Source organism: Staurois parvus, unplaced genomic scaffold (genome assembly GCF_062004578.1).
Source record: "Staurois parvus isolate SC_StPar_1 unplaced genomic scaffold, SC_StPar_1.0 ptg000566l, whole genome shotgun sequence".
NCBI lineage: Eukaryota > Metazoa > Chordata > Amphibia > Anura > Ranidae > Staurois > Staurois parvus.
The window spans coordinates 5,514,351-5,539,697 of NW_028318362.1; the positions used below are offsets into that span (position 1 = coordinate 5,514,351).

Sequence of the window (25,347 nt, forward strand, 5' to 3'; positions counted from 1 at the left end):
CCCTTTGGTATCACTCTGACAGTTAGTCTTGGTTCACAATCCCATGTGGAACAAAAGATACAGGTGGTTATTCTGCCTTTTTACTGCCCCTCGACTGCCCAACTCCAAATTTACATGGCAGCTGGAGGGGCGAGTTTACATTTCCATGCCTGTGATGCTTTGCTTCGCAGTATGAAAAAGTTAATCGGAATGTCAAGTTTGACAGGCGACACCTCCTGTCAAACTCGCCCTTGAAGTCAATCATTCCGCAACTGTCTGCCAAATGCAAATGTTCCAGTTGTGGCGTGGTAGTTTAATGTAAAATCCCAATTGGGGGTGACATTGTCACCTCCTAAATGCCTTTACCTGTGGTGATCACTGTTGGATGCACACAAAGACAAGCTTACTGGCATAATTTACATGTATACGCACATAAAGTGTTTAAATACACGTATATACATGCATATTAATTCCACTGGAATAAGTTCATTTTCCAGCCAATAAAATGAGTTTAAGCATATATGCTTCTAAATTTGAAATGCCTGTAAAATAAAAGTATTTTAAAATGCCAATGTGCATGAAGCCTTAGTGCCAAGTATGTGTATGGAGCTGCAGGCATGCAGAGAGACCGTATAGCACCTAAAAGTAGACCCATTACATGGTCATTCATGTTTTTTAAGTTCACAAATAAAAGGTAGACTGGGTTGGGATATATTCTAGGTACTGGTACTTTTTCAGCTAATAAATGCTGCTATACAAAATGTTTTAGATCCCTTCCATAGTAGCTGCTGCTGGTACTTCTCAAAAAATAAAATTGTGGTTTACCTTCTACTCCTACTAATGCAACTCCAATGCTGCTGCTCCTCACAAAAAAATGAAAACTGCTTTTACTGTCTTTTTATTACATGAACAATGACCCCAATGTAAACCTGCAATGTAAACCTGCTAAAACATGTTACAATCAGAATTGGAATTGTTCTGTCGCAGAACCATGCTAACTTATATTGTGTCTGCAGGCATTCAGTGTACCAGATAAGTAAATCTTTGATAATATATGATCTGTACAAACACATAATTTATCTTTCTATGCACACTAATACTGTTGTGCTTATTAATGTCAGCAATGGAAGCAACCACTGGTTATGACATCCCTAAGCTTTGTCAGGTCTTTACAGAAGAGTGCTGCTTGATTTACCATGCTGAGATACAGACATGGGCTCTTTTAACTCCTGTTCCCACAACTATTTTGCCCTTCAGTTCCTGGACAAGCCCAGGTAATATAAGTGTAGCACTACCCCCTTAGGAGTCGCCTGGCTGTGCAGAACTATAGGGGGACCCAAAACTCGGCAACACGCACTTCACACTTGGACACTGGGGTCAGTAAACAGTCCTTGTGCTTGTTTTTTTTTTTTTTTATTTCATTAAGGGGTATTGAACCTGGATGGGGTTGAGCGGCACATGGGATGCCCAAGGAAACAGCAAACACGAGGACAAACTCCTCAGCAACTATGTACAAGTCCATAGACAACAAAGTCTCTTCTTGAAGAGTTATACAGCCATCCTGGTGCACCACCTCAGACCCCAGATTAATTCTCCTCCACACCCAGCTACCTGAGGGAATCCCTGGACAAGGAGACCCAGAAACTGCTGCTACAGCAAAGCAGCCTCAGCTAAGGAGCTAATTGGATTGGTCATCTGACTGCCCTCTCCCCTTATCCAGCCCAGGAGGTGTAGGATTACTCACTCTGCCTCTCCTGTAAGCTTGTTGGGATGGTGGATGCCTTCAGGGTGTACGCTGGGTTGGCTTCTTCCCTGCTTCCCAGGCTGTCCTCTATCAAGGGATGGTTGAGATAGATACATCCTCCTTTCCAGCACCTGCCTGTAGGTAGGCCCCTCCCTGGACCCCCTCCCAGGCTCCACACTGCAGTCTCTCACTCCATCTTCCACCCAACACTGACCCTGCCACTCCCCAGCTTTGTGATTCTTAAGGGTTGCCTCCTGCCAAGGGACTGGCCAAGGTCCCTCAAGCATGCAGATTCTAGTTTCCTCTCCTCCTCCATCCCTCCTTCAGAAAACTCTCAGTTTTCTAGAGAGGTGGGAGGGCTCCAGAAGCTCTGAACTTCAGAACTTCCCAAGCCTATCCTGAGGTGAACTCCTGCCTCACTCACAAGTTGAATCATCCCTAGTCTGCCACCTAGAAAAATAAAACAATAAGCTAGAGGGCGTTACAACAGCTTCCCTGTTTACCACCCTCTGTCCTTCAGAGAAACTGCACCTGATAAGGCAGAGATGGCTGGGCATGTGATCTGAAGCCATATGTATGGTTCTCCACCATTAGTCCCAGTGTGCGGACAGCCAGGTGGGAGTTCAATAGCATGCAGCTTCTACAGAAGACTCAGTGGCCACCCTCATCATCTCTAGCTCCACTAAAAGGTACCAGACAAACCTGTTTCACTAGACTAACTGACCTATAGGGAGCTCAGACAACCAGTTGAGCAGCCATGCCTGGCTCCACTGTACAGCACATATGCACACTAGCTTTGTTGTATCTAGCAGCTCCCTTACAGACAGGCTAAATGCCACTCTTGATGAGTTTTTGATCCCCATATAAGTCAATGAGAATGCCAAGGCTGCTTGAAGCAGGTCAATGGGAACTTCAAAGGCTTTTTGAAGCAGGTTTCCAGATCATAACCAAGTCAACTTCATCTGCGAATGATCTTAGAAACACCTGAACATGATTTCAAATGAAAGCTAAAAACACCTGAAAGCAAGCTGAATTTGCCAATCAACACAATTCCTTACTTAACTGAGCTTGGGTGCCTACATATGTAGGCACTATAAAAGCAAGCCAGACAGAGCTAATCAAGCAGTTAACTTAATTTAGTTTTGTTGTTGTTTAAAGTCCTTTCTCTTGGTTAGAAGCTGAAAAAAAACACTTACTAGGCTGGCAGATCATCTGTGCGCTTGGAAGACTTTTGTATCAAAAGATCAGGGCTGAGCACTCCATGCCAATACACTGAATCTCACTGATAAACACATATCCATCGCTATCACTTTTTGGCTAAAACCCCACTGACATCTCTGAATGTACGTATTGCGTAATAGTCACATATATTTCACATGACCCAAACAAATTATGCATTTTCTTTGAAAAATGAAAGAATAGACATATCTATTTTTTCAATCACAGCAACATAAATCGAAGCATGTAACAGATAACTCTTGCCAATTCATATTAGTCTCTGTCCTAGGAAAACGTACACATTAATATAACTCTTTTAGTCAAACGAACCATATACATGCTAACAATTGAAAGATAAATTGCCAGAATGTAGGAGAGAGCCTACACAAGAAGAAGTTTTTACATACAGTAGGACCATGTAGAATGAAAGTAACCACCCTCTAACAGGAACTCAAATATATGCAGGGAAAAAAAAGGAATCTGGGGGAGACTGAGAGAAATAAAAGATACCTTTCTGAGTAATGCTGACCATGGTTCAAATGGTTCAAATTTTGGCAGGTTCAGCAGGGATTGTCTTAGATTCAAACCATGTATGGGCAGGCTGATTGTACCCAAGTCAATTGTACGACTTGGGTACAACCAGCATATTGGATTTTCACCTGTGATTATTAGCCGCTGGCAATAATCACTGTGCTCTCCTGGCAGTGATACCACCCCCTCCCCAGGGAGAACACAATAGCTTCACGGGAGGGATTCCCCCATCAACAGTGACAGAGTTTTGCACCATCTATGGCCTGTCTTAAAAATACTGTTACTTTAATGCCTAAAGTTTACTAGCTACTAGGTAGGCCATAGATTATGCAATTTTCTTTCCTTCAACCCAAAGAAAATCGCTTAATGCCCCCATCAACACAGTCAATGTTGATGGGGCATCCCTCCCACAGAGCAATTGTGTTCTCCTGGAGGGGTGGCACGGGGGGCAGCCGTCCCTGTCAGGGGAACACAGTGATTATTGCTAGTGGCTATAGCCTCTGGCAATAATTACATGTAGAAATCCAACATGACTTGGGTATAATTAGCCTGCCCATAGATGGTTTGAATCTAGGCGGGTTCCTGCTGAACTGGCTGAGATTCCAACCATCTATGGCTAGCTTTATTGGCAAGTATTGAACTTAGGATAATTGTTCTTCTATGTTATATTAGCTGGACCATTGCCTGGGTACTGTATCAATAGTCATACGCGTTGAAACAAACATTAAAATAAAAAAATACATTTTTTGAACAAAAATAAAAATTTTATCACATTGGGCACTGATAACAATTCCAAAGAGAGGAAAAGATATAGGCAAAGTCTGTCCTAAATAAATAACTAAAAGGTAAGTCTTTTTTCAGGGAAAGGTTGGGAAGCCCCACTGGGACATATTGAGGAATAAAGAGAACCAGTATTCAAGGTCAGATTGTATTCATGCAGAAGTTTTTATAAATGTTCAGTAACATGCACACAAATAAATTATTCTACAGATATATGCCAGTGCATATCTAGAAATATTTCTGTGAATTTATGCTACAATATAACTCAAGCTTATTATGTCAAATTACAGTTATATGTACATATATACACTCACGAGAGCACTCAAGTGAAACCGGAACTGAGTTTATATAATAAAAAAACAAATTTCAAGGAGTGAAAACTACATATTTTTTTACATACTTCCTTGCTATATATATATATACACTTATCTTAGCATTTAACTAATGCCTAGAAAGCTTCAGCATAGAAAGGTTTGCCAATACACCTGAACCATCCTAGGACAGCCTGCTTCAACTCATCATCATTATGTTCATCATTCCCACAGAAAGATTAGTCTCTTGTTCAATTTCACAACAGGTTATTCATCAATTATCCAGGATCAGGAATTCCACGCCCCATATATATATATATGTGTATATATATATATACACACAGTACACACACACACACACACACACACAAACGTTATGCCTTTTATTTCTATTTTAAACTGAATAGCCTTTTTTACAAGGACAGGGTTCACGTATACTTTAACTGATAAATATCATTGACTACAGCCAGAATATAATCATGTACACATTGTATTCACTACACTAAAGCTGGCCACACACCAGTAGAATTGCATTTACCTTCGTACAAAAAATAAGCAAAATCATTTCTCAGAGCATTCCATGGTACCATCATTGACTCAACAAACTTCGGATATTCCATTCTATTGCAATGCCAATCTTTGCAGTATTGGTTCCTTTTAATGAAAGTTCTACTTCCAGAATGTAAAACAATAATCTCCTTCTTATGGAGGTGGTCATCATTGCTTAGCATAGTGTAGAACAAATGGATAGGATATAAAGTAGGGTAGGAATTGTTCCAATTGACAAAGATTCAGACAAAGTCTGATATGGTGGGAAGGGAAGTAGATGTATGGAGGGTGAGTTGAGGGTTCACTCTTGGGAGGGGGCGAGGAAGAGTACTGATCCCAGAGAGTTCCCAGGAGAGGTGACTAGTGTCACCAGAACATAGAGCTCTAGATGTTGAGCTAAGAAATTGTACTTCAGCAAATGGACTGTGTCTTTTGGGTCAAAGGTAAGTAGGCTTGCACATTTTGAGTTAAGTCCTCCATTTGGAAGATGGCATTGATTTCTGAGTACCACATTTGTATGATCCACAAAAGTGGAATACAGGTTCCTATTGCGTTCAGTAGATAAACTGTAAAAGATACCTTATATTTAGAGGGATGCCTTTTTGTGGTGTGGAGTAGACAAGCTGCTGTTTAAATCCAACTTGTTCAGTTGTTTAATTGTGTCTGTTAAGTGGTTAAGGATGTTGATTATATGGATATTTTAACATTATTAGTATACAGATTGCGCACCTTGTCAGACATATTTTCTGAATTCCACAAATATTTTGGTATTTTTTTCCAGGCCAGTTCTTGCTGAATGGGTAAAAGGAATCCTCAGAATCCTTTTGGTACCATAAAACACTGCCAACCACCACTGCAGAGCCTGCATTCTTTCACAATGCAATGAGAATCCCCATCACCATTATTCAGTAAGCTCCAGTCACTAAGTGAATTAACTAAGCAGCATCATGTATTTATTAAGATGGTGCAGCACACATCCATATGCCAGCAACGATGGAATGAATTTCTGTGTTCCCAACTGTGCTCTATGCTCTACACTTCTATGAACATTTTCCTTGTGTGAGATAGGAGTTAGCAGCATGGTGTTTTACAGACTGACTCAACAGATTGTCAGAAGAATTATCAATATACATATTTCTTAAAATAGTCACGATTTTTACTCCACAATATGCATTTTTGCTCACATGATGGGTACTGTTATGCTGAAATACAGCACATGTATACAGATTAGAATGGTGCAGATTTACAACTGCTTACATACTGTTATACATTATGATCCAATGATCTTTCTGAAAAGTTAACTTTCTGAAATTGACGGACTACAAATAATTTACTTAACAAAGTCAACTTTTGAGAAAAAGCACTGCCCCATATCATAAAAATGTGCAGACCATGAAGCTTCTGTTATACAACTTATTTAATGTAGGGAATAATCAACTGTGTCATAGTCCTCTCCTCTTCTGGCAGTGTCTAAATACTGCCTGTGCAGGCCCAGCTCTGTGACCCCTCACCGCCCTTCATAACCTTTATGTAGCTGTCGGGGAAGGAACGAAGGGTAATACTATTGAGTGACTAATTGTAAGTCTTCTGAGACTACTGACATTACATCCAAGATGGTGGTGACCAGCCGCAGTTTCAGGGCTTTTAGATGTCTGGGAGGTTTCCCAGGTAAATAACATGCTTAAAATATATCAAACATACATATAAACTTATTGTAAGACTGTTGCTTAAATTAAATGAATGAATGGTCTGGCTACAGAGTCTCTTTAAAAAACACTGCTTTAAAATGTTTTGGGTCCAAGAAAGAAAATAACATTTTATCAAAAGTGAATTCATCAAGGACTGCAGCATCTCATCAACATAGGTTTTCACAAAATGTCAATACCTGACCTTTCCTTCTAGGATTATTTCAGGAGAACATCATTAGGGGAACAGTCAATTATGTGACCACTTCACCCCATAATGGGATGTTGGCCACCAATAGACATTACATCTTTTTTCTGTTATTTTCATTTTGGTAGTTGAGGAACACAATCCTGGCCTACAAAAAAAAGCCATTCTTTGAAAGCAATGATATGTAAACAAAAAAATTACATGCACATATGCATAGTTAATTCAAAACTTTGCAACATATCACAGTTTTGAATGTAGTACCCTGCTCCAGACAGGTTAAATTTAGTTTTTGGCTTGATTGTACAGGGCAGAGCAGTAATTTGCTTTTTTGTGTGGTCAGGTCTCCCTAAGCTTGGTGGTTAATTGATCCTGCCTGCCTCTGGAAGAAGCTTCCAGAACTAAAGTAGGGGGATCAATCACTGAATTAGGAAAATGTATCTGACCCCATTCAATCCGTGGGAAGGGGCACCCAGAAGGTAGCTGGGGAGAAGATAAATGTTTGGGAAGGCTTGTTTAGCGCTCTTTTGGTCCTGGGCCTCTGGCATGGGAGGCAGCTGTGATGCTGCGGAGCTATTGCGGCTAGGCCTCATCATGTGCTTGGCTGAGGGCCTGGAGGAACCTGGATTTAAATACATTTTCTTGAAGACACTACTTGAGTGAGCTGAGCTGGTGTCACATAGAACCTGGTTGGCTACAATTGTCTTTGGACATTGTGAGTAGGACCTTTTAGTCTAGGACTCCAAGTATGCCTGTTCTTTGAGGGTTGGCTGCCAGAGGTTGCTACAAAAGACTGTGACTGCTTACAGAGTCTCAGATGGACTGGTTATCCCCTCTAACTCCAGCAATAATGAAGGCTGCTCCTAAAGGATTTTTGCTTAAGAATCCGTCCTCCTGTACTTGCTAGTCTTTGGAGAATCCTGCACCCTTATTCATCTCTTCTGTTCAATTACTGCAATAAATCTACATAAAGACATCCCACAAACCTTGTCTGTGTGCTCTGGAACTGCTACTTGGGCCTGGCAGCCTCTGGACAGGTAAGGAAGACCAGGGCTATTTTGTTCAGCAACCCCTTTGGGGGTAATTGCTACACAAGACTGAAAAACTACTGCTCACATTAGATTAATGAGCACAAAGCATGAGGATGGGGATGATGTATTAAATGTGGCAAACCCATGACAAGCAAGGATGTTGTTTCAACATGCTGAAAACTGAAATTAAAAAATAAAAAGATGAGCTTGGATCATTTCTTAGGGATTACCATACTGTGCACATTTCTGTTCACCTTATTAAATAAGCTTTTATTATACTTTTTTCTATTCAGATATTTCAATAAGTTCAATTGTTTTCTACTTACATTTGAGAGATCATAGTAGGCAGGGCCCAGAGTATTGTCCGTGGTAGGTGGACTCTGTCTGACAAGGGTGCCACTTGCAGTCTCTTCAAAACCAAAGGCTTGCCCTGGTGTAGGGATGGATGGGGCACCAGTGTTCAGCGGCTTTTTGGAATGGCTGTGAACTTTCTGTATGAAAAAACAGATTTAATACATACTTAAAGTTTGCAGTCCTGTACCCTATCCTACTAGCCTTCAATTTCAGCACCAAGGACAGCACTTACTTGAATGATGAGTGTCCCATGTGCTGATATTATGTAGCTTCAAGTCTTTATCTGCCATTCCTGATCTATCGGTGCTGCAGGGGTTAATACAAGCAGCTTCACCTGTCACAAGCACTCTTCAAAAATGCTGACTATACCCGCCTTTTCCATCCCCCAGCTCTATTCATAGAAGTTGTATTATCAGTAAACACAATGGGAAACACTCTATGAATGGAGACCTGACATAAAGGTCCACATCCTTCATTCACAATGCACCTTTCATTGCCAGAACTAGTAGTACAGCTTTTATGAATAAAGCAGAGGAGCTTAAAGGAAGGTCATAGTCCATGCTTTTGACAAGAGCTTGTGGCAGGTGAAGGTGCTCATATTAACCCTCACAGCACCAAGGTATATATCGAAGGGATTGGGAGGGGGGATGAATGCTGATTTAATTGAACAGAGCAGCCACCAGCATTTGGGACACTCATCATACATATGAGTGCCTTCCCTGCTGCTGAAAAAAAAAACAATCACTAAACTTCAGCTTTAAAAGAACATTATCAGAGTATTATACTTTCCCAGTAATTTACAGACACTGAAAAGGCATGACCTAACATCATCAATAAAGGATTAACAATTCAAAATAATTAAGCAACCTCTGCCAGATTTTGTTGACAGTGTCTCTTCAACCACTTGAGCACTAGTCTGTATATACCCCATTCATCAGCAGGCCATCTTTAAGTTTTCAATGCTGTGATAATTTGACTGGCAATTACTCTCTCATGAAACACTGTATCCAAAATAATTTTATATTCATTTTTGAGACAGATAGAGCTTTCTTTTGGTGGTATTTACTAACCACCATTTTTTTTAATGTTTTACGTGACTACAAGGGGTGTTTAAGTCAAATCGTAACTTTTCATTTTACAGGTATAAAAAAGGATGCTAGAGTGGCAGTACTATAAGTGGAAAAGTGTCCTATTACGGATAGGCAGCGCACATGTTGTGGGCCAGTCCAGAGACTGTTAATCGAGATGGCAGACAACAGTGTTAGTGTGTGCATGAAACAACGTGTGGTGCAGAAGTTGCTTGTGAACAAAGGCGTAAAACTCGCAGATATCTGCAGAAGATTTCAAGCACAGTACGGTGATGAGACACTCAGCCACAGTAAGGGATTTGATTGGTGTAAACGTTTCAAAGATGGCCGTACGTCCGTCATTGATGATCCCGGCCATGGTTGTTTCCAGTCCACAGCAGTCATTCCTGTGAACATTTAGCATGTGGAACACCTGATCCTGGATAATCAACACATAACCTGTCATGAAAAAAGTCTGCACTGTGTTGAAGGAGCGTTTTGACAGGGAAGACCAGGATTTTTTGGATCGCATCATTACATATGAGGAAACCTAGGCACATCATTTCATTCTGGAATCAAAATGAGTATCAAAGCAGCGGAAGCATGCAGACTCCCCATCACCAAAATTTTGAACAATTGCATCTGCAGGTAAAGTGATGGCAAGTGTTTTCTGGGACAAACCTATCTTTATTCATGTTGATTTTCTACCCCATGGTGCCAATATCAACAGTGAATATTACTGTCATGTTCTGAGTGATGTGTATACACACGTCTATGGAAAAAATGGCCTGGTTTAATCACTAAGGGTGTCCTATTTCTCAAGGACAACACACAAGCTCATACTGCTCACTGCACTACGTGCACATTGCATGGCTGGGAGGTAGTGCTACATCCCCCTTACAGTCGGGACCTAGCTCCAAGTGATTTGCACCTGTTTGCACCATTAATGAGTTCCTCATAGGTCAACATTTAAGCACTGATGACGAAGTGAAGAAGGCTGTCCTAGGATGGTTCGGGCATACTGACAAGCTTTCCAGGCATTAGTTAAACTCAGCGGCTAGACTCATCCACCTCACCAACCGCTCCACATCTGCCTCCCCCCTCTGCCAATCCCTTCATTGGCTCCCGATTGCCCAACACATCAAATTCAAACTGCTAACTCTGACCTACAAAGCCATTCACAACGCCGCCCCAAACTACATAACTGACCTGGTACCCAAATACTACCCTACCCGTGCCCTCCGCTCCTCACAGGACCTCCTACTCTCTAGCTCCCTGGTCTCCTCCTCCCACGCCCGATTGCAGGACTTTTCTAGGACTTCCCCCAACCTCTGGAACTCCCTACCCAAATCCATCAGACTGTCACCTACCCTCCTCACCTTTAGGCGCACCCTGAAAACCCTCCTATTCAGGGAAGCCTACCCCGACCTCACCTAACATCTGACCTCACCTAACAACTAACCTCCTCCACTCCTCCCACCACTCCATCCCCCACAGCCATTTCCTCCTGTACCACCTTCCCCTCCCTCCTAGATTGTAAGCTCGAAAGAGCAGGGCCCTCGAACCCTCGTGTATTGTATTGTTACTGTCTTGTCTCATGTTCTGTCCCCCTTGCTACTGTACAGCACTGAGCAAACCCTTTGGCGCTATATAAATACTGTATAATAATAATAAGTGTATAAATGTATCAGGAGAGTATGTTGAAAAATAAATGCAGTTTCCACTTCTTGAAATTTGTTCTTTTATTGTATAAACTCAAAAGTCCCAGTTTCACTTGAATGCCCCTGATATATAATAGAATAAAAAAGTCAATTTTACATTTCTATACCTTTACAAAAAACAGTTCCACAATTATTGGTGGTTAGTGGCACTTTGACCTCCCACCTCCACCTTTAAAAAAATTCCCACAATCATTGGTGGTCAGTGGCACTTTAACCTCCCACCTGCACCTTTAAAAACAATTTGATCTCACAATCATTGATGGCTGGTGGCCCTTGAATACCCCACCTTTAAAAAAAAAAACAATCCCATATTTTTTTGTTGGTGATCTGATGCACTTCAAACCCCCACCTTCACTTTCTCTTCCATCCTTCTGTGTCTACAATCATTCAGCGCTCCCCTTCCTCCTTTGTATATAGGCTAAATGTTTGAAAAACAATAGCAGTACTTACATCATTATGGCTTTGATTGGTTCACAGAGATCACGGGGTACAGAGCCAATCTGATTGGCTTTGTAGATTGCGACTATGCTCAATGACACCTGTGTGTGTTTCCTGCTGTGCCATTTATTACTAATACCCACCTCTTCACCACTTTTTTACAATATAGTGTTGAGGTGGTTAAGCTCTTCTAACACCTATGATTTTATTACATCAGCGACCATTAGTGTACAAAGTATAAAGGTTTGGGTGAAGGCTGTTAACAATAACAGACATAAAATATCACTTGAGGTTCTTTTCAATCTGTTTTATTTAAAAATAAATTATTTAATTAATTTTAAAAAATCCTCTTTCTTATTTATGGATAAATGACCTAATTTGTCAAAAGAGTCATTTTGTTTGTACGGTAGATGCTCACTAGTTTTTGGCAATCCACTGCAGCTTATTTTGCTGCCACGTGTGTTGGTTGTGATACTGGCAGGTCTTTCCATCATCCATAGCATTCACTTTGACCCAGGTCACAGATTTCTCACCATCTGCAGCAAGGGAACTGGCATTCCCCCAAGTAAAGTGACAGCAGAAATGGGCTGTGTTAGGGACTTTCTGTAATTCAGCATTAGTTACAGTTAGAGGGATGACAGAATGCTGCTGCAGTGCTGTGCTTTCATTTATATCTTGAATACTGTACAGGTCTAGGCAAAAATGCCACTGGCATTCTGCATACAAGACTCACATTAATCAATGCACGGCAAGTACATTTGCCAATATGCCAACAGAGGATACTACCACCTTGTATTTTTGTTACTTGGCAGTAACACAGATGCTTGTTACATTGGTGACTTTTTTTTAGCCGTTATGCTGTGAAATACTTTACCAAATTAGGAATTAATTACAAAAACAACCATGGAATATAAAAGGACTGGGTGGTTATCTAGTAACAAATAAAAAAGTTACTGTTCCCTCCTTATATGCGTCTTAGGTGCAGTGCATTAAAAAAAAGTCAGGTATTCTGCATCTTTGAAATGCTTTTATCAAAACCTACATTTATTTATTATTTATTTATTTCAGGTACTTATATAGCGCTGTCAATTTACGCAGCCCTTCTACAGAGTTCAAAGGTAATGTGCACAAAACACAAGTAAAGGCACCTAAAATGCAATGCACCAAAAACGCACTGTACAGATGTGAACTGGCCCTAATACAGTACTGTTTTGATCTTAAGCCAGCCATAGACGAATCAAAAATCGAACAAAATGTTTGAAACGTTCGTTTTTCACATCATTAGTATGCCAGCTGCAATGCATGATTTTCGTGCCAAAATCGACAGCGCCTGATCCAACATGCTGGATTTTTTTTAGAAAACTGAAAGAAATTATGGCATAATTTTAAGAGTTATTTTCGATTGACGGAACGTTTGGTTTTTGCATCGTTTATGGCCTTTCTTAGCTGCTCCTTTACTGTCCAGTCACAGGCTGGGATCAGGGACCAGAAGTAGTTGCCCCTTCAACTAGGCTATGTGGTCTGCAACAACAAACAAGGTGGCTGTGCTGTGTGGTAGGACTAATCCTTGGCAGGTATAACACCCCCCATCCGTGTATTTCATCTGTGTATTTAAAGCTGAACTCCAGGTATATTTGATTTTTAGAAGTTAGATTTGACCAGTGTGGTTACTTCTAATGATTGCTATGAAATATTCAGAAGACTGCTGGGGTTGCCCAAATTGGTAGCCAGTTCCACATACAGTCTAAGCTGTAATCATTTGGGTAGCACTACAGCCACATCCCATCTTTTACAATGAGTACAACGGGTCACTCACTCAGCACCTCCTCCATTAAAATGTCTTGTGTTGTTTTCCTTAACTACAAAATGTTCTGTGATTGAACAAGGTGTAGAGGGAGGGCAGGTGAACGTCACGCTCTACCCTTGCCCAATCACAGAACATCTTGTATTCAAGGTACAGAATACAAGACAATATTTGAATGGAGGATTTGCCGAGCATGAAATCTGCTATACTACAGCTCAGACTGCATGCGGAAAAGACTAAAACTGACAATTTGAGCATCACCTGCAATCCTCCAGTTGTTAGCAATCATTAGAGGTAACCCCACTGACCCAGTCTATTTTTTAAAAATCTATTTTTCCTGGAGTTCAGCTTTAAACTGTAAAACTGGAATCCAGTTTTAATTCACCAATTTAATTTCACCCGTGTAGCAAAATTGACAACGGTCACCCAAGAGATTTTATTTTATCTTCTTCAGAGCCAAAATTACAGGAGCTGTGAAAGGCTGAACTTCATATCAGTCTATTTTCAGCCTTGTTAGACATGAAACTATCGGTTTTGGATGCATTGACCCTTTGACACTGTAAGTAAGGTGAACGGTGTTCAATGCAAGTATACTAGGGTTCAGTTAATGCTCTTTCTTGTGAAATCCATTATATAGGTCAACCTCATCCAACTCGTACAATAGAGCCATATTTACTTTTCCAGACTTTGAAGATGTCTTTTTCCTTTCATCCATCTCCAGCCCAACCTGCAGGTCATAGGCACCAGGTCCAGGTGAAAAGGATGTAGTCTCTCGAAAACGCTTCTCTTTGTTCTGAACAGTCTGTCCTCCTTTCACCTTTTCCTGCAGAAAAGATACCCAGGAAAAACATTACTCCACACACCAGCTGGTACAGCTGCACGAAGGCATCCAAATGAATCTGGAGATTTAATAGCAAGATGCAACCATGCTTGTAATTGTTAAAATAAATTTGCCACCCAATATAATAGTATGAAACACTTTGAAGAACTTGCTACTAGACTAATAGCCTCATTTGTAACTGTAATAACTACAATAAATGTAAATATACTTCCCAAGCAAATATTTTTTTCTGCCTAAAAGAAGCAATAACGGCACAGTTTAATAGTGCTACGTATATCAATATGCAAAGTTGGACTGCATTTTCTTGTAGAATGTTTTACGTTACCATCAAAGCAAGAAGTTTCTAAAATTAAAATGTAAGTTAGGGAAGAAACAGAGGAGTGCTAAGTGCAACAATGAGATGTAACAGTCAAATGTGTTTCTGTTTTCTATAGCCAGACAAGTGAAAGGTGACAAGATGCTATTTCATTGTACACTTTGGGGGTTATTTGCTAAAACTGGAGAGTGCAAAATCTAGTGCAGCTCTTTATAGAAACCAATCAGCTTCAAAGGTTTTTTGCCAGAGCTTAATTGAACTGGCTGATGTTAGACGTTGATTGGTTACCATGCACAGCTGCACCAGATTCCGAGTGCACACGTTTTAGTAAATCTACCCCTTTGCTACATTTCTTTTCTGTCTTGCGAATAAGTCCAAGTATTTATAGCACAGGGTTTAAGATACATATGACTTACAAACAATAGCACATTACATAATTATTGGCCTGATTACATAATTATGGGCTTACAATTTTAAAAATATGATAAAGGTAAACATTTGTTTTGCAAGGTAACCAGATTTTGAAAATATAACCTGGGGACACCCTACACCCATTTTTATTAGGGTGGGACAAGGACATGGAGTGAGAATAATAGCGGCATGCAAAACACGCCCATAATTATATTTTTTACATTCTTTCACCAGAGAGGTATAGCGTCTGACATATGACTGGCGTGGCGGTGATCAGGTATACTGCCTAGTGACAGTATGTAAAAAAAAAGTTTTAATTTTTTTTTTAACAATTTACCGTATATTTTTTTACATACTGTGATTAGGGCAGTGCAGTATTACCATAGTGACACTGGGCACAATTCACTAAAGCTTATTGCATGAGTTAAGTCAGTCACATGACCACATATCGCATGCGATACAGAAAATTTCAATTCACTATTGCTAGTATGCGGTATTTACTGAAAACAGCAAAAACACTCGATAAATACCACATAAAAAAAACCTCAAAGTCAATTCACAAAAGGAAATAAATAATTAAATGCATGTGGTAATTAAGTAGTGGTCCAGGCATGCTGTATGTACTGGTATCTGTCAGTACTGTCATGGGTTGTTAAGGAATGGGTGGCCGTGGAGACCATAACAACCCCTTAACCATACCAGGCCACATGCCCTCAACATGGGGGAGCTTCTTTGGGGCGGGGTGATTCCCACCCCCAAAGCACCTTATCCCCATGTCGATGAGGACAAGGGCCTCTTCCCCACAGCAACGGGCTGTGCTTGTGGGGGTCCGTGGGTGGGGGGCTTATCGGAATCTGGAAGCCCCCTTTAGCAAGGGGACCCCCATATCCCAACCCCACCCTATATGAATGTGTATGGGGTACATGGTACCACTACCCATTCACAAAAAAAAACTGTAGTGTGAAAAAAGACAGGAGGCAGTCTTTGACAAGTGCTTGATTAAAAGAATTAAAATAAAAGAATGTCCCCCGAAGTAGATCCAACGTCAGTCACGATGCCTGCCGCCACCGCCACCCAGAAGAAAAAAAAAAGGCTCCGCTCCCAACATTGGCTCCCAGTCTTCTGACTGTTCCACTGGCTTGACAGTTCTTAAATATGTAAGCGACGGGGCCACCCAGTGACGTCATGTTTGTGACCCCGCCCTGGGTGACTTCATTGACCCAGCATGCCCGATCGATGATCATTGTGTACTATTGTGAAGCTGTGATTGGCCACAGCTATCACATGGTACAGATAATTATTATTATTATTACAGTATCATAATACAGGATTTATATACCACCAACAGTTTATGCAGTTTATGCAGTGCTTTACAACATAAAGACAGACAGTACAATTACAATACAAATTAATACAGGAGGGATCAGAGGGCCCTGCTCATTAGAGTTTACAATCTAAGATGCACTGTTATGGGCCCTGTCTGTACTATGTAATCACTGTGACCAATCACAAAGATCCATACAATAGTACACAATGAATGGATATGAATGAAGCTATTTATTGTGTTCTATTAAGTGATCACTGTGATTGGTAACAGCAGTTACATGGTACTGACACTGGCCTGGTTCAGCAATCTGTCATCCTCTGTTTCTGGTGGACACAGCAGCTGACAGATCGCACCGCAACGCAGCCCCTAGGGTGATCGTAGAGTGTGTGACTGGGAGGATGTCATATGATGTCCACCCAGGATGGGAGAGCTTCCTCTTGGCTGTCATTTGACAATAAGCCTGGCAGGAAGCAGTTAACACCTGAGCCTACATTGTTCTTAAAGTGGAGTTCCAGTCTCCTAGCCAACATTGCATTAATAGCATTGCAGGGATCATTGTAATTCCTCAAAAGCAGAATGGATAATGTTTCCCATGTACACATTGTAACTACTTACAAACTGCTTATTTTTCTTTTGTCCCCCTCAATTCTGGCTGCGGCCATGCAGGATTTGGGCAGCAGAATTTCCTGAATTTCCTGCAGCTGGCTACCCAGCATGCACCCCGGGATCTCGCGCATGAGCAGTAATGACACTATGAGGCGTGCTTTGTTTACCCGCATTAAATGCACAAAGACTCCTGGGATCGATGATGTAGATATCCCAAGATTCAACGGGCAAGGCTAATGACGCAATTGCCTAGGCGGCCCCAACCGGAAGTTACGGGGAATATTACTAAAAAAGTACTTTCTGCGAGAAATTTCTACATTTTAGTATCCATATCTTGATTCACTAGCGGTGTACATTACAATGTGGGTAATTCCAAAAAATGACTGGAACTCCTCTTTAACAAGAGCACAGTCCCAGGTGCACTGCAGATCACCACCACAAGCAAGGGCAAGGTGGAAAAATAATCCACATCCTTACCTCCTGCAACAAAGTCTACATAAGTTTAGAGGGGAGGGACTGGGAAGACCACATAATACCAGCATGTGAAATCATTAATAACCCTGAACACCCGGAAGCAGGCAAACCTCTCTCCTCCCGCCTCTTGCTCCAGGCCAATCACAGAAATGTTGCTAAAATGGATTACATTGCAGCCGCCAGGGTCGGAGATGCTATTATTAAAGGCAGAAAAAAATTGAGGACACAGTTGTTTAGAAGAAAAATGAAAGCCGCACTACTAAAAAATCACCTTTACTAGAAAAATCACAAACAAGGTAAAAACATCTAGAAAAACAGCAGTTGAGGATTTTTCTAATAAAGGTGATTTTTTTGTAGTGCAGCTCTTCCCACTTCCTTTTGCTTCTCATCAGCAGCTGTGAGCTGGTGTCAGTGCTATCACGACATAGTGTGCCTCACTGACCTGGAGCAGTGTCTTCTTCTTTGTTCAGCTATTTTGACTTATTCTTTAAACTGGGGATGAAATAAGATATGTCTTTTCCAAGGGACAGCCCTTAAAATTGGGGACTGTCCCCTGAAACCAGGAGCATCTGTTCACTCTAGTGTATTGTCCACAGAAACCTATCAGCTTGCTTGATACAGTTTTAAACAAGTTCAGAAAGAAAAACAATTGAAACTTGAAAATTTAAAGCTCCAAAACAGTCAACATCCAAAATCCCACTGCTTTCAGTTGTGACTGTTTACACGTAAGTGTCACTTGAAGCTTGAAGCTTGAAACTGTACAGAAGCTTCTTTTGAGCTATGGACAAATTTTTTTGGCTGCAATAGACTTCAATGGAAGTGCCTCAAAAACGCATAAATACATGTCGCATTGGCGCAGTAAAGGCTTCTTAGTGGCAACTCTACCATGCAGCTCATTTTTTTTAAGCATTGTCGTATTGTGCTCCTTCAAAACAACCACACTGTCTTTTACCAGAGCAGCCTGTACTTCTCCTGAGGTTACCTGTGGGTTTTTCTTTGTATTAGAAACAATTTTTCTGGCAGGTATGGCTGCAATCTTTCTTGGTCTACCTGACCTTGACTTAGTATCAAGAGATCCCTGAATTTTCCACTTCTTAATAGAATATTGAACAGTACTGTCTGGCATATGCAAGGCTTTTGATATCTTTTTATACCTGTTTCCATCTTTATAAAGTTCCATTACCTTGTTACACAGATCTTTTGACAGTTCTTTTCTGCTCTTCATGGTTCAATATCTAGCCTGCTCAGTGCACGCACATGGGAGCTAACAAACTCATTGACTAATTATACACAGACATAATTGCAATTTAAAAAGCCAGATTTGTGGAAAATTAACCTTTAATTGCCATTTTAACCTGTGTGTGTCACCTTGTGTGTTTGTACCAAGGCCCAACATTCCAGGGTATGTAAACTTTTGATCATGGCCATTTGGGTGATTTCTTTTATCATTAGGATTCAAAAAGGAGCCAAACAAATATAAGAATGTAATAATAAATGGCTTCATATGCTCACTATCCTTAAAGAAAAGACAATTTTCTGGCATGATCAGTCATATTTTCAATATCAATGCCAAAATCTCATCATTTCTGCCAGGGAATGCAAACCATTGAGCACATCAGTATATCCTAGCATGTCTAGCATGGTAGTCATTTGAAGTGTTTGCTGTCTGTGAAACAAGTACATGCCTATTTATTTATTCATAATACCCTCATTTGAAAGGATTTAAATAGAATTTACAAGCTGGTTTAAAGTGCACACTTGAAGAACTTTGGCCAATCCTCAAGCAGGAGGCTTGGCATGGGGCCAATGCAGCCTTTAAGTGTGATTGAGCCTGCTCAGATGAAGGAGAGTTCGGGTGGAATATGTGAGGAAGGCTGAGATGCAGGAGCCTGGGAGAGGGCCTATTGGGAAGAGTCCTACCTATAGGCTGGGACATGGAAAGGAGGATTACTCAGCCCCACTGGTCCCCTGAGGGAGGACCAACTGTTGAGCCAGGGAAGAAGCCAGCCCAGCAGAAGGCCTGAAGGCAGCCACCAACCCAACCAGCTCACAGGAAAGAGCATTCTAGTGCGAAACCTGACTAGCTCCTTACCCGGGACTGTTTAACTTAACGTGGCAGGCACTAGATCCCCTTGCCCAGGGATTCACCCAATATAGCTGGATGAGGAGAGGATTAATTTAGGGTCTGAGGTCATATGCTAGGAGAGGCTGGAGAGCTCTCCAAGAAGAGAATTTTCTGTCTTTGGACTTGTACATAGTTGTTAAGGAGTTGTCCTCAGTTTACTGTTCCTTGGGCATCCCATACATCCCTCAACCTCATTCAAGCTCAATACCCCCTAATATAATAACAAAAAAACAAGCTCAAGGGCTGTTTAGTGTCTCCAGAATGCAAGTCTGTGGGAAATGAGTGTTGCCCAGTTGTGCAGGACTATAGGGGGACCCAAATCTTCAGCAACTCCTAAGGGGGTAGTACTACATTAAAAAGTATGTAAACCCAACATTTCATTTTCCTGATATGTGCCTGCTATACCATGTACTTGTATGAAAAAGTATCTTGTTCTCTTTGTACTGCTCACTTTGTGTAAACTCCCTGGTGTTCCTGCCAATCCCTCTGCTATCCTATGAAAAAACTGACCACACTAAGCAGGAGAACATACCGTGGTCACTGGGTCTGCTCTCCTCCAATGATCAAACTGGTCCTGACACCACAAACCCCCCCCCCCAACAGCCTTTCACTGGAAAGATCAGTGTCCTGCTGTTTCTCCTCATCCCATGCTCTGCATCTGAGAACAGAGGGAATGTGATCACTTATAGAGATGGGGAAAAAAGGTATTTTTAATGTTTTTTTTATACCTATACCTTGTGCACACATGTGCCATTCAGAAATAATGCCACCCCAACACATTAACATGCACACGGTGCAGAATGTGCGCATTAACGCAACTCAAGGGAATTACATCTGCCTTAAAAAAACAAATGTCCAATTTCACGAAACAATAAACCAACATACATTGTCAATTACTCACACCGGTGAAAAATTAAGCAAATTAAGTAGCAGCTTCCTTTTAGATCCCATAGGCTTAATTCGCGACAATTTAGCAATTGTTTTTTTCCATAATGACTGTTATTTTCAGCAATGAGAACCAATGACAGCTGAAGATAAAAGTCACATGACAGAACATAACAATCGTTATGGCAAAAAATACTTACACTCTATCCTAGTTTTAGAGGTTAAAAAAAATGAAAGTTAGAACCCATGCTTTATAACGCTGTCAATTTTTCTTTTATCCAGTTTTCATTAATCAGCCCCAATGTGCTATCATTATTTTACAGATTAAGTAAAAGCTAGTTATGGTTTCAGGAAATAACAGTTTTTGGATGACATTTTCATTCCATTAAGGAAAGTGTTATTGTGTAAAAAATGACAACTTCCAAAGCAATTAGAATGAAATTAGCGGGAGCAGATGGTTTACAAGCCGTGCTCCAGCTCTCAGAAGGCTTTAACAGGCAGGAGGCCTATGACACAGGCTTGTGCTCCCATTGTATTCCTGCTTCGCATTTATATCTGTCCTCATTTGAATAATGTCTGTTTCATTATTAATTTCACCTTTAGACTGGAGATTTCATATTGTCCTGGTCCAGGAGCAACAGAGAGAGTCTGTGGCGCGTTGAAGACAAAATCCCGCTTTGACATTGACAGAAATGGGGCATATCCACCTAGGATAGGTACAGAGTAAAAATAAAACAGCAAAAACACTGGTATAGGCAAAAATCATTACCATATATTAAAAATAAACCGCTAATAATCATGCTCAGTTAAAGAGGAAATTCACTCCCCCCCCAGATTAATATGTGAAAACCTACAGCGCAATATATAATCCAAACCAATATTAAACAAACATTGCAGCTAACATGTAAATGTGTTCCCACATACAAATGATTCTATCCAAAAATGCAGCGCAATACTATATACTCAAAAAATGAATATATACCGGATTATATATATGATAAATAAATTAACATAAATCTTGCTGTGTGACAATGTGGTATGCTTAAATGACCATATCTGTGCTCCAAACGTATCACCATATATTATGGCACGCCTTTCTCATATACTGCCCATATTAACCATGCGTTGCATGAACCATATCCACTGTGTGTTAAATATATACTATCAGTGTCCCGATATATATTGATAACAATCCTTGGTTAACCGTCCCTTTAAGACTCAGTGCTCCAAGTGCTACTGTGCAATCTCTCCACTGCATATGTTCATCTAGTGATTTTGTGTGACCCCCAGTGTTTGATCCACCTCTGACACACTTATGCTCTCACCTTGTGGATTGACCCGAATCGTCAGGTCAAACCGCGCCTTTCCTTTTAACCCGGACAGGTATGCTGGTGTATCAATCCCCAACCCCTCTTGCACCTCCAAACTCCAAAACATGCCACTTGGGAAATGACCCAAATTTTCAGGTCAAAAGCGCGCCTTTCCCTTTAACCCAGGCGGGTATGCTGGTATACATATTTCCAACTCCTCCTGCACCTCCAAACTCCAAAACGCACCCACAGACAAATGGAAAAAATGCTCCAAATGGTGAAGTATATCAAACAAGTATAAACTTTATTAAAATGCTTAAAATCTTCTACTCACATTTATTTCTGTCCGCCTGGGACACTACAGGATCAAGGACTCTTTGTATATTACTTTTTGTGAATGAAACTGCATGGATCTCCTATCCAAGATGGCGGTACGTACACTTCCAGTTAGGGCTTGACATCATCGGCCTACCCTACGCGTTACATCACGACATGTGACTTCATCAGGAAATTGTTTTTTTAATCTCCTTGGGCTACTTTCACACTGATCCATAGTAAAAACGCATTAAATACACATATGCATTTTTGCTGTGTTTTTGCCACATTTTTACCATGTTTGCAGAGCATTTTACATGGGACATGGGACTCAAAAATTGCATCAAAAATGCAATGTGTGTTTTTTGCTGTGTTTTCCATGCATTTCCACAGGAAGGTACATTTTTGGTGTGTTTTTTTTTTACTGTGCCAAAACTGCAGCAAGCAGGATTTTACTAAACGCAGCGGACCAGCAATGGATCAGTTCCAAGGGATTACAGGGTCACATGTTTTTCTTCCGCTTTTTCACACACAGATCAGTGTGAAAGTGGCCTTACCTGTTATGATATTCTATTCACAATCTCACCTGCCCAGCAATTTCTGTGTTGTCCTGCTGTGATCAGCTGGTTAGGTGTCACAGTCCGGGTCCCATGGCACCATCTTGGTCCTCCTTAGTGATCATGAGCAAGCTACCTCTTCCAAGTTAATGCAGCCTTCCCACAATGATGTGTGCCAGCTCTGCCCACAGTCCATGTGTGCAACTACTCATGGAGCCTGCTGGCATATGTAATGGGAATATCCCAGAAGGCTGCCAGAGAAAAGACATGTCTCACCTAGGCAAGAATAGCAGAAAAATGCATTGGAGGGTTACTGGATGTTTTTAACGTGGCTGTTGGGGGCATCTGGCTTTTTTTTCTGTCTCTAAATGCCCCTGTATCTTAGCTTATGTCTCCATGCACACATAGGCATTTAGAGGAGTTTAGAGGCAAAAAAAAAAACCACTGTTAGAACGTCCAGGAGCAGCAGCGAAAAATTATTGACACATGTAAACACATGTAAATGTGCGTTAACACTAGGTACTTTTATTGCTTGAGAGTGCCTTCATTTCTATGGCCAGAATTATTATTATTATCATATTATTCTGACCAATGAAATTATTTAACGCCCAAGCGATTGACGTGCTTAACGCTAGGTTCACACCTATGCAGGTTGCGTTTGAGCCGTTTCTGCATTGTGTTGCGTTTTTGCACCTGTGTTTTTTTTTTTGTTTTGTTTTTTCATTTTTTTTTCTTGTTGCTAGGCAGATTTAACATGCAGAAAAAATGCAGCAAAAACGCACTACATGCTTTTCTGCAGCATTTCTATTGAAGTCTATAGAACCAAAAATGCAACTTTTGTGTTCAAAAAAGTCCCTGACCCTTTCCAAAAAACACGCCGGGTGAAAATGTGTAGATGTGAACATGTCCCATAGGAAATCCTGTTAAATGGACTGTACTGCGTTTCTATAAAATGCTGCAGAAAACACTTAGGTGTGAACCTAGGGTAAGGCCTTGTTCACACTTGACTCAAAATGTTAACTCATAACAAACGCACATACAGCGTTAATGCGTGTTAATAGGTGTGTTTGACTCACATTTAATGTCCATTAAAAACACTCCCCAAATGCCCTATATGCATTTCTGACGCATTTGACACGCGTTAAAACTGCATCACAAAAAGCTATAATAAAATGTTATTAACGCACCGCAACCACACTGCAACTGCAATGCAGACACCTGCCAGGACGCTTGTGGAGCGCTACCATAGACTTGAATGGGAGGTGTTGAAAGGCTTCAGACTCGACATGAGGCATCAATTTTGAAGTAAATTGACGCTAGCGCTTCATGTTTTGATCATGTGAACAGTACTAGCTTTAAAAATGCCCCTCAAACACCTGCTTTCAATGCCAATATGAACTAGGCCTCAATGTGTTAAACACTTTTACAAGCATCAGGCTTCTGCCAAATGCTGCTGCCAGGAGGAAAAGCGTCCAGGAGGGATTAGCAAAACATTTGGTGTGCATGAGGCCTAATATTGTGGGAGGAGGGAAGGAATGAAGTTCCACTTTTAAAGTTTAGGTAAAACTTCAACTTTTTTATAGTATGTTGCTATCTTGCTGTATACAGTTTTTTAAGCAAATAATTTTTTGAGAGTCTGTTGTACTGTTTCTAACCTGGGGATCCTGCCAGACACAGCACTTCCTAAGCCACTGCCTTGCATTTAACAATAGCATTGTTAGCCTTGCATGTAGACTTTTGGGCTCTTTCACCTGGTCGGCCAGGGATGGTAAAAACAGGCAGCTGAGCTATGGTTTTCTGCCCCTCTCCCCGGCACCCACAAACATTACAGCCTGGAGTTTTTTTCGTTTTTTTTTTATTCTTTTTATTGTTTTTCAAAGAGGCGTAAAAATAGGACAAGTACACTCAACAGCAGCAGACATTGTTATTCAACAGCACTAGTAGTCCGCATGGGATGTGCAAATAAAATACAGTATTTATACAAAGAGCCCATCAACCTAGTCAAAGAGGTTTACCTCTCAATCTGATCCAGTAGACATTTTGTTCACCCAGCTCCCCCATACTTTGTCAAACTTAGCTGGCATACCTCTACTGGCATATGTAGCTTTATAAAGAGGTAAGGCTTTATTGATTACTGCTTTCCAGGCCGTGATAGTCAGGGCAGTGGATTTTTTCCAAGAGAGGATAATAAGTTTACTGGCATAGTAAAACAATAAGGTGAGGAGAGTACGGATCACTATGAGGGCCATGGGGTAATCCCAACAAACAAACCTCCACAGAAGGGCGAACACTCATCGTCGTAACTGCCTGTACACTTTTCACGACAGGCAACCAGAAGTGTTGGATGGCTGTGCAATCCCAAAATACATGAATGAAGTCAGCGTGAGGGGAGGTACATTGACGACATCCAAAACATTACAGCGTGTTTGCTTTGCGGCCACAGCACTTTGAACACGGGTTGTAGAGTTTGACGGACGGCACTGCCTGTAAAACTCAACTATTGAGATCAATGGGGCCACAATGCAACCGTAAGTTAAATGCTTGGCTTGCAGTTGCGGTGAGTTTCGAAATGTAAAACTGCCATTCAGCAATTAAGAAAAGTGAAAAAAAACAAACAACAGGAGACAGCTGTAGTGCCTCCTGAACACCTGTCAGCTGCTGCTGTTGCAGATCGCTTTTCAGAGGGTGGCAAGCACTGCTGTCTGTCTGAAAGATGCCTTTCAGTTGGTTATTGGTCACATGTAGGGGTGTATCTTCCATGAG

General features: G+C 41.0%; 1 protein-coding gene across 1 annotated transcript in view; it reads right to left on the reverse strand.

Moving 5' to 3' along the window:
- STPG2 (sperm tail PG-rich repeat containing 2) overlaps window positions 1–25,347 on the reverse strand; it is a 781,346-nt gene that overhangs the window by 741,143 nt on the left and 14,856 nt on the right. Inside the window, exons 3-5 of the mRNA XM_089691642.1 lie at window positions 21,000–21,109; window positions 14,094–14,240; window positions 8,360–8,524 (exon numbers count right to left, since the gene is read on the reverse strand). Of these exons, the coding sequence (XP_089547768.1) occupies window positions 8,360–8,524; window positions 14,094–14,240; window positions 21,000–21,109 (422 nt within the window). The remainder of the gene's footprint in view (window positions 1–8,359; window positions 8,525–14,093; window positions 14,241–20,999; window positions 21,110–25,347) is intronic.